This window comes from Merops nubicus, unplaced genomic scaffold (assembly GCF_000691845.1).
Source record: "Merops nubicus isolate BGI_N331 unplaced genomic scaffold, ASM69184v1 scaffold4622, whole genome shotgun sequence".
NCBI lineage: Eukaryota > Metazoa > Chordata > Aves > Coraciiformes > Meropidae > Merops > Merops nubicus.
In genome coordinates, this window is record NW_008595481.1 from 59,990 (window position 1) to 70,554 (window position 10,565).

At 47.1% G+C, this 10,565-nt stretch overlaps 1 protein-coding gene across 1 annotated transcript in view; it reads right to left on the reverse strand.

The window, feature by feature from the left end:
• Positions 1–10,565, reverse strand: part of ENOX1 (ecto-NOX disulfide-thiol exchanger 1) — a gene marked incomplete at its 3' end in the record, with an annotated part of 86,211 nt that overhangs the window by 47,422 nt on the left and 28,224 nt on the right. The window contains exons 2-3 of the mRNA XM_008936051.1: positions 6,791–6,964; positions 4,892–5,098 (exon numbers count right to left, since the gene is read on the reverse strand). Coding sequence (XP_008934299.1) covers positions 4,892–5,098; positions 6,791–6,964 — 381 coding nt within the window. The remainder of the gene's footprint in view (positions 1–4,891; positions 5,099–6,790; positions 6,965–10,565) is intronic.

Sequence of the window (10,565 nt, forward strand, 5' to 3'; positions counted from 1 at the left end):
CTCCAGCACACAGGAGACAATAGCTCTGAAGACACTCAGTGCCCACAGATGTACTGATCCTTCCAAAAGAACCCAAACCTATCCTGATGCCTGTTGATTTGGCATTTTCCTGGAGTGGACTATCAGCTAAGCAGCCTGTCAGTGAGGAAGAAGTATGACTTTTGTTTTCCAGCAAGGAGCCCAAACCCAGATAAAAAACTTGAGCTACGTGTTTCAGAGGTCCTTCAAAGCCAGAAGGCAAGAAAAACTGCCATGGAATCTACCCAATCTGGTGTCCAGTGTTCACGAGGCTGGGGTGAAGTACAACTGAACATTGAAAGAGAGGCAAATGAGGGACTGGTGGTTATTTTGAAGCCCCCTTTATTTTGCTCTGCCTTCTCCTGCTCAGAGGAGCAGACACTATTTTTCTCTCCCAGAAGGCTCTCTGGGGTTGTATATGTAGCTCTGGTCACAAGTGATGTACAGATACACCACCTTCAGTGAGACATAAGAGAAGGAGAGTGTGGGTGACCTCTCTGAGCTGGGCTCTGAACTAATGAGGGGGTAATTAGGTGGTTTCATCCACAGAGGTGCAGGCATGAAGGGGTCAGCCAAAAGGGGTCAGGGGTGCAGCTACCCTGATAACTGTGACAAATGTTAACCCTCCCCCAGTTCCCACTGCCAGCTGCATTCCTCACACAGTGCCTGCTCTGTGCCAAAATGGCACTATCAGCAGTGTGAAAGGACACTGCCAGGGTGCCAGGCCTCCTGAACCTCAAATTACATCTCCCAGCTGGGCTGTACTTCCAGGGAAACACGAGCTCTCCTCTTCTCCCTGGCTGGCAGGAGCACACTGGGCATGGGCAGGGTGAGAAAAGCAGTACTGCAGGATGCAAGGCAATTGTGGACCTCAAGCTCCACTTAAACTGAATAAAGAACTAATGATAATGACTATACATCTGCAGGTGCCATGTGCACCAGCAAAACTGGGTTGTATCAAAGTGGCCCCTCACTTTTGAAGTAAATGGGGCTAATGGATAAAGAAACCCCAATGTTTAACAGTGTAGACTGCAGTTCAAAACCCCTTGTAGCAGTGGACAAATGGTTCCCTTTAGGTAACCAGTTTACATGCCTCCAAATTAACAGATTTATGAAATTTCTCATGAATCAAAAACCTGACAGCTTGTTTAAGTCTAAAGACTGAAGGTGGCCAACCATCCATCCAGCTTCCACCAGCACTGAAACACAGAATAACCTGCATCAGAGGGGACCTTGGATGTCACCTAGTCCAGCCCCCATCCCAAAGCAGGGGCAGCTTCCAAGCTGGGTGAGGTTGGTCAGGGCTTGGCACCTTCCCCTTACCAAAAGCAGCCAAGGACTCCTGCACAGCTCCTTGCACCCCCCAGACCAGCCCTGCAGACACAACGGGCCCAAGGCCTGGCCAGGAAGAGGATCCCTTGGTGGGTTAAAGGACAGCAGGACATGGAGCAAGGGGCACACGCCTGGCAGGTCCTGCTTTGTATTTGGGACCTTTGTCACCTGCCAGGCGTGGGGCAGCTGGGAGGTTTGCTCCTCTCCAGTATCCCCCCTCCTCACTGATGCTGGAGAGTGTCTGAATGTCTGAAAGAACCAGCTGCCATGGCCTCTCCTTCATGGATGGGTCATGAACTGCCCTCACAGACCCTCCTGCCCATCTCCTTGCTCAGCACTGCCAGGACAGTGCCAAATAAAACCCAAACACAGCATTTCCATATCACAGGTCTGGTCAAAACTCTGTGGGTTAGTTGACTTACCTTTGAGTGTTGCTACACTGGGGACCAGCCAGTGGCTGCTTTCTGACTGGGATCTAGATCAGAGTGTTGATGATGATCAGCAAGAACATAAAATAAAACCAGTATGTTGTACTAAGTGGAAACCCACAGGGGAAAATCCCAGCACAGCAAAAAGGCATACACAGGCTTTGGGGATATACAGAGGTGTGTCCCAGGCCACCTCCTGGCCCAGATCTTCCAGTCTGGGGCTAGGAATATTTGCAAGAGTCACTGAATTGTCAGACACAAGAGTTAAGTACACCCAGGTTGGAGAAGGAGCCTTCTCATGGGCTGGAATGTTGATTTTAGAAAATCTCCTCAGGAGATCAAAATGTAACTTTTGGGGTTAAATGAAAACCACCCTTCCTCAAGTCAACTTTTTTGTTATAGTCTTCTACCCCTATCCCAGCCTCCTTCTCTTATGTGTTTACTTGGGAATCAAAAGCAAAAAAAATCAGTGATTAAACTACTGGATGGGTTTTGTAATCACTCGTGCTGTTCTGAGGATAAGCACAGGATAAATGCAAAGTGTGATGAGATTAGATAGGATAGACAGATAAAACTGATTAGGTGGACAAAATTATCATTATAGCACAGCTATCAAAGGCATGACTTTCTCCTAATATATTATGCATAAAAGATTAGCCATAAATTGTTTGTGTGTCTCTTTTGTGTCTCACAGGGAAAAGAAAATCCCTTAACAATACACTTTACACCCACCATTCCAGAATACATTCTTTTGGAGAATGGAATAAAGACTGATTAAAAAACCCCAATATTTTGATAGAAATAAAACATTCCCCTGCCTAGCCCAAGACCTCCCTGCTCTGCAGTGGTGGGGGACACTCAGTGCTCCCTGCTTCACCTGCAGAGTTCAGCACTGGTGGTAAAAACCAGCAAACCTTGGCTACAGCCTGCCCTTGCTTGTCATCTTCCTCCCTGCCAGCTCCACTGGTTCCTTCCCTGGTGTGGGCAGTGACACTAAAGATGACACTTTAGAAGGAACTGGAAGAAGGAAGGATGGATCAGGAACTTGGAAATAAACTAGCAGAGCACTCAGGATGAGGAATGATGGGGAGGGGGATCTGTCACCTCCCTCTCTGCTTGCTCCCCTCGTTCTGAGTGTGCACTCTGGTGTGTTAAGGATGAGGACACACAGGGAATTTCCTGCCTCTGACCATCAAACCTGGTCCTCCAAGATTTAAGGTATATAAAATTAAAACAAAACTTAGAGGGAAGCAAAGGGTGCAGTCAGCTGCTGAGAGGCAGGAACCTCAGCCAGGCTGGCAGCCCCTGCACTCTGGAGTTGTTCTCTGCCACCTTTCTTGGCACTGTTTTATTTATCAGACACAGTGGCAGCAGCTCCTGCTGAGCCTGGCCTGTCCCTCCTCTGCACCCCCACTTGTGGAGCTGGGGACCCCTCCACAGAAGCTGGAACCCAGCAAAGGTGCTGCTGCTCCTTACCACTGAGCTGCCTGTGATCTGCCCCAACAACTGCAGCCCTATGGGAGTCATTTCAATAAAGAAATAAGCAGGAAGGATGGAAAATGGGAAGAGAGGATGAGGAGGAAAGGAGAAATTAAGTGAAAATAAGAAAAAAACGAGAAGAAAATAATGAGGGTGCAATGAAGACCTGGAAGAAACTTGAAAATACAGTAATATTTCAAAGAAATCTTTCTATAGGCCTCACAAAATGCACCATTTTCAGTAGCTTTTCAGGCTGATACTTAAAGCAAGCAGCCAAGCTAGGCAAAAACCCCACAACTACCACCCCAAACACAAAAACCTTTGTGAAACAAAGGATCTAGGCTTTTCCTGATCACATATTTCAAAAAGTTCAGATGTTTTCTTTTCTTTCTTTCTTTCTTTTTTTTTTTTTTTTAAATTTTAAGACGTAGTGGATGGTGATTTGAGGCACCACTTGTTTCTGGCTGTGTGAGCTTCTGATGGACACTGCCAGGACATTGAGGTTGTGTCCTCACTGCTGAACAGAAGATGGTCAGGGTGGGAGCTCTAACAAGGTTTTCCTAATCACGAGCTGCCTCACAGGCACCATTCTGGATGGTTCTAGTAGGTCCATTCGAGGTCACTCAGCACAGGATGGGTGCTGCCAGCCATCAGTGTCAGCTTATCCTGGCCAAGAAGTTGTCCCTGGCCCTTGTTTATCTAAGAATATGTTGCATGTGGGATGAAAGTGTTAACTACACTTGTGAGGCAAAGCAACACCTGTGGGTCCTCCCAGGACCCAGAGAGATGAACCCACCTGTGGAGACAAGTATGTCCAGTGGATGGGCTCCAGCTCAGACAGGTGGGGAAGGACTCAGTGACAAAGCCCATCCTCCTCTGAAGGAGCCTGTGACCCTAGGAGGGCACTGACAGGCACTGGAGCCTGACATGTTGTCAAGGGCTAGGTCTGGGCTGACCACTGGACAATAAAGAGATTCAGGAGAGTCACCAATAAAAGCAGAACTGTGATCTTCCATCATTTATCTCCTTTGACCTTTTAAACCTTTGCCCTGTGAGTCAGAGCCCCTTGCACGGCTGCCCCTGTGCTGGCAAATAAACCTGATTCTGGAACTTTACAGCCCAGTTCCTGTGACACTCCTGGAGGCAGCAGCCCTGGGCTGCAGGGGGGGCTCAGCACCCAGCCCATGTGGTGGCTGAATGCACACCAGCCCAAGGGCAGATTCACTCAGAGAGCACTGCAAATCTATAGAGACATGCCAGTGAAACCACCAGCCTAGCAGAGAACTGGCACTGCAAAGAGCAGCACCCCTGGCTAGTGCCCTCCTCTCCTTCCCCAGCCTGGGGGCTGAACCCCGAAACGTGTGTACTCCGAAACCCAGGCTGTCCTGCAGTGAATGTGGGGACCTGTTGCACTGCTGTGGGATGGCAGGAGATTGCTCCCAGGTGAGCAACATCCAAACTCACACAAGCCTTGGCAGGCACAGGAAAATACAGAACTGCCCCTTGCCACTCCAAGCGACAGCCACCGAGCTCAGGACAGACTTGCTGAGGTAAAAGCTAAGAAAAAAAGCAAACATTAGCATCACAAAACACAAATGAGAAGCAAGGCAAATCCATTAAAGAATGTGAAGTACCAGAAAGGTAAATGGCTTTATCAACCATGAACTCCTCTGCAAAACGAATGTGACAAAAATTCTTCTTGCTTTTCCGAATTGCTGTTATATCTCCACACTGCTCAAAGACTTCCTGAATAATGTCCTCCGTGGCGTTCTCTGGTAATCCTCCAACAAACACTGTTTTACACCCAGGAGGTCTCTCTCTTGTTGAAGGTGGTGGAAGATCTAAGTCAAAACAGAAATCACATTGGAACACAAAATTTGCCGTTTGATCCGTTTGCTCTGTTCATCCCCTCCTCAGTTCTGGGCAGCAACAGTAACTCCACGTAGCATGGAGGCAGCAGGAAGAAGCAAAACAGTGGAGTATGGGAGAGATTGTCCAAAACTGATGAATCTAAACCTTTTCAAGTTTAGGGTGGCGTTTCAGAGATTAATTGCTGTCACTGTGGCTTGTTCTCCAAGACAGGCAGTAAGGTCTAACAGGATCTTCCTTTCCCTGCACCGTCACACAGAAAGCAGGAATATTCTGTTCTGAAGCAGGGGAGCCTCTGCAGCTGCTGTGATCCTGGGCAGAGACCTCAGGCACTCCTGCAGCACACTCACAGCCTGAACGTCCCCACCCCTGGCTCACACCCACCACGTGCCACACGAGCCCCCCGCCAGCACACCCACACCCAGCACCCCCTGGGCACTGGGGCTGAGCACCCCTCCCTGCCCTCAGCATTATTCCATTGCTCTCTCCGAGTGAGGAGCAGAGTGGGGAGCCCAGGGCAGTGACAGCATGATGAAAAGGCTCTGCCTGTTATCTGCTCTGCCTTGCTGCCAGATAAGGGAGCGAGCGCCAGCCCAGGGGAGGGATAACCTCCCTGTTTACAAGTGCTCAGCAGGGGGGGGCTGGAACATGCTTTTGGTGGATATATAAATATATATTTATAATATATATAAAACTTAAATCAGAAAACCATTAAATTTCTGAAGGCTGTATAAAAAGATATACTCTGTCATAACACTTTGTTTAGATGCAGATCACAAGAGCATTCCTCTAAAAGTAATTCTCCAGGAAGGACTATGGTTGATATGGCTTCAGTTTTTGGCCCTTTAACGAAGTAAATGAGGTCACAACCTTAAAATATACATATATATACATATTCACACACAGCTGGATCCAACCCCAAGCTGGGCACGCTGCAAATCCAGAGCCTCAGACTGTCTGCTTAATTTTCCCTTTTGTCTTCACAGTGACAGTGAAAGCCACTGATCTCATGGCTCTGGAACTGAACTGCTGGGGCCAGCACACCCAAAATCAGGCTTTGTGCCTGAGCTGGTGGCTCAGTGGGAAGAGCTCTCCACTTGCACAAAGTCCCAGAAAGGGCAGGAGGAAGCCCAGTCCCAGCTCCCAAAGAGGAGAAGGACCTCATCTGCCAGGATGCCCCACCAGAAATGGCAGGAGAGGATGTCCACCCCCCTCCCCTCCCTCTCCCCAGGGAGGCACTGGAGCTGGCCAGCAGTGGAATGCAAGGAGCCACGTTCAGAGACACGAGCCCAGGCTGGACCCACCTCCCCGTGGGCTCCTGAGGAGGAGGATGGACACGACCAGCACTGTACAATAACTGTATTTTGTGACATTCTGATCCACAGGAAATACAGGTTTCTGCTATGAGATGTGTAGATCTTCAGGCTCTGTTAGCTTTAAGTAATTCTTTTTCATTGTGTTACACACTGTGTAGCTTTCTCCACCTGACCTTACAGGGTGAATTAGCATGCTCTGATACCACACCATGCTTCAACCCCAGAGCAGACCTTAGAAGGTCTCATATTTGCCTATGCTGTATTTAAACACCATCATTTTTATTACATAAAAAAATGTTTCATGCAATGTATTCAGGAAAACAACATTCTTCCATCAGATCCACTTACTTGGGTTGGGAGGGAAGAGTGTGCAGCTTTTGCAGTGGATTATTTCTTTGACTACAGGCACATCTGTTGGTGGTGGTGGTGGCACTAACCCCATGCCTGGTATCATTGGGTTAATTGGAGTGATTCCAGTCATCATGCTAAGGCTTGGATCAAAGCCTGGCACGCAGATTGAATCTGTAAATATATAACATAAAATCCTGGCTTATAAATCTTCAAACTCCTCGTTGGTACTTTCTCACACAGACAGTTTAGCTTCAGGCTCTTTTTTTTTTCCCCAAGCATCAATGTTAAGGAAAAGGGAAAAGGAAAAATGGGAAAGGGAAAAAGCAGAACAAGAGGGAGGAGAGGGAGAGGGAAAAGGAGAGGGAGAGCAATGTGCCTTTTCAGTGGAAAAAACAAGCTGTGCATAAAGAAGGAAATATTACATAATTTCAGATATTAATACGACCAAGTGAAACGCAGCACGCTGAAGTGGAAAAGCATGGGCTGTGAATATCTGCTATTATCTGGAATGCAATTTTCTGTTTCATAATGCCACTGTGGTGTTTATATTGCCTTCTGACCAGAGAGTACAAAGAATACAATTTAACATCAATATGCCCTCTCCATCTAATTGTCAGGCAGATTTATCACAACATGGCCTTCTCAAGTAAGTGACCTTGATTTATGAAGAGTACAGAGAAAGATCCATTCCTGGCTCTTTTACAGAAGTGTAGTCAGCCAAGGCTCCTAACCATTTTACACTGGAATAGAAAGTTTCAGCTGTGTTAAATAGGCTCTTTTTGAACCTTGGAATGAATCCTTTCTTGTCCTTTTATTTAATTGGATTAGTAGATCCTCTTCAATACATGCATTATTAAAATATACCACTACAGCCCCACAAAGCAAAAGGCATATTTGGCAAAGATTACTCTTTCTCCCTCCTGATCTCTTTGCCAAGACTTCCATACACATATTATTTAAAGCTGAAAGATTTACTGGGGAGCACCAGTACTGTAGCACCAAGATTTGTAATAAGCAGATGTTTCAGATGAACTGAGAGCCAACTTCTGAAATTTGCTTTCGTTAAAAAGAAGGCTTTGGGTTTCTTGAAGCATAATGAATAAAATATTTTGAGAGACTGATCTCTTTGTTGGCATAACGCTGCTGCTATTTGGCATCATCTATTATTTAAAAGAAGGCAGTTGCTTTGGTGTTCTACAGGTTTTCTGCTGAGTTTTCTGGCTAGCAACTGGAAACTATTTAATGATACATATAAACGTGGGGTTTGGTAGCTTGGAAGCTTGTTCATTTTGAAGAAGCAAAGAGGGAAACAACTACTTCTCCAGGATTGTTTATATATATTTAGGAAATTTGAGCTACCTTTGCTGCAAGGCAGCATGATCAATGGAATCTGACCAGAGAGATCTGTTTCTTCATCCTAAATCTGCTGCTGAGCAGCTATGGGACCCTGGGTCAGTCCTTGCTGTATCTTAATTTCTGCATCTACAAAGCAGGTACAATGACACTCGCTCACTGGGGAGGGTTAGCTCCCATTTTTATAGCACTTTGCAGGTGTAAAGCACTCTGTGGTGGCTGAAAATGAGCAGTGCTATTCCTGTGAAACATCCACAATCACCTTCTCTGGGAAAGACAACTGAGGACTGAGAACATCTACTCCAGTAGAGCTCAGCTCTGTCTTGGCCTCATGCTCACACTGACTGTGAGCCTTCAGCATCTTCAGGCAGTTCTGCAGAACAAGCTCAGCAAGCTCACAGCAAGCAAGGTTTTGCTTTAGGCTTATTGAAGACTAGTATTAATGAAAACTCATGATATTACATTACTTTTTTTTTTAATAAGTGGGCTTATGAAAAAGGATTTGCTCTGAGTGTGATGCTTTTTTCTCCAGTGTTGCTGTCTATGCATTGCTGTTCAGATTAAGCTTTGAAACTCCCAGCCTGTCATTTATTCCATGGGATACAGTGGTGGCTATATTAAATATTCATGGTTAGTGAATGCTGGGAGATAAGTTAGAGGTGAAGGGACAACATACAATTCAAAGAAGTCCTTAGGCTATGCTAATTTACTTGATCTCATTTTTACAAGTCAGGCTTCTGACAGCTCCAGCAGGTCATCCTGAGCAGCACTGTGCTGCTGGGGGTGAGTCCATCACCACTGCTCCCTGCTGAAGTGGCCCACAGAGATCCCCTGCACACAGAGCACAGCACCACCACAGCACTCCATGCACCGTGTCACTCAGGTCCCCTCCCAGAGTCACAGAAAACTGGCACTGGATCTTTCCAGACGATGGGGGAGGCATCTTGCCCACCCCTCTGGACTAGCTAGGATCAGCTGCAGTCCCAGCCAGTTATGAAATTGCACATTAAATCCAGTGGAGCAGGTGGAGATAGACAAGAAGATGGACAGAAGGCCACCCCCTCCTGTCCCATATGCTTCTCCCAGGCTCCATGTGACAGGCAAGGAAAAAAAGGTCACTTGCGACTGCAACTGCAAGTTGTATTTAACTATTGCTGCTCTCTTTCAGACAACTACCAGACCCATTCCAGCCTCTCTGCAGGCACAACGAACCAAAGCAACAGCAAACTGTGCCCAAGCTGCAGACACAGCCCCCCACCCAAAGCAAAGGGGGCAGGTCTCAACAGGGTGGAGTCTCCTGAACGTTCCTCTGGCAGTGGTGCAGATCCAGTGAAAACCCAAGCTGGGATGGCAAGAAGGAAACTCGTGTGCACAGCCACAGCAAACGTGGCACTCGGGGGAGCTGGGGGGCAGAGCCTTTAGGCTGCACACAAACCAAAGCAGGTTTGGGATCTAAGTGGAAGAAAATTATTTGCCACTAATTCCTGCCACGTCCCAAGAAAAGTGCCTTTGTAAGTAACTCTGCCTGTGCTCAATAAGCACAAGGCTTTGTCATCAGTTTCTTTTACAACTGGAATAAATCTGCAAGAACATGAGCAGAGTGCTGGGGGCCAACGTGCACAAAACATCCTTCGAGGTGTGCTGGGACTCCACGACCCCAGAAGGTGACTGTGCTGAGGCATACTGAAGAGACTCAGTCAATAATTCTTGAAATCCAATTCCACACCTTGCCAGCACTAACCCAAACCCCACAAAAGTCAACAGCCAGACTACCAAAGGCATGAACAGCTTTTACCCAGGACAAGGTTTACTTCCTCTGGCCTCTTGAAGAAGCTGCTGCAGTTTCCCAGTGGGTTAAGCTGAGAGTGAAACACTTCCATGCATCACAGGAGCACTGAGGGGATGCACAGGTACTGTTTGTACAGCCTACTGAAAATGAAAACAATTCTTTGAATACTGAAAACTATTCCTATGCATTTCAGTGATGGAAAATTCAGCTGGATTTCTCAACAGGGAAGATCTTGTTCAGCCCCTTAAGAGGTGGGTGGTGCTTGCATCTACAAGGAGGCTGAGGCATGACACCCTCAATTGCTGACAAACCATGAGGAGAACCTACAGATGTGATGTCCCAAGGAAATACTGCTCTGGACTCTGAGGTGCAGAGAAAAAGGGACTGATGAAGTCACTGGAAAGTCAATCAATTTGCCACATCTGTGCTAGGATCCAGAAAAATCCCAAGTTTAACTCTATTAATCCTACTGAGTGGCACTATAACAGAAGCTGGAGATGTCTCTCTTGTCTGGGGCCAGGGGATGCTCACCTGCCAGCAGCACCCCTGCAGCCTGCTCCACGTCCTGGCACACTGCCTGTCTGCAGCAGGACCTGACACCAGAGTCAGAGCTGGAGACAACTCCTGCTG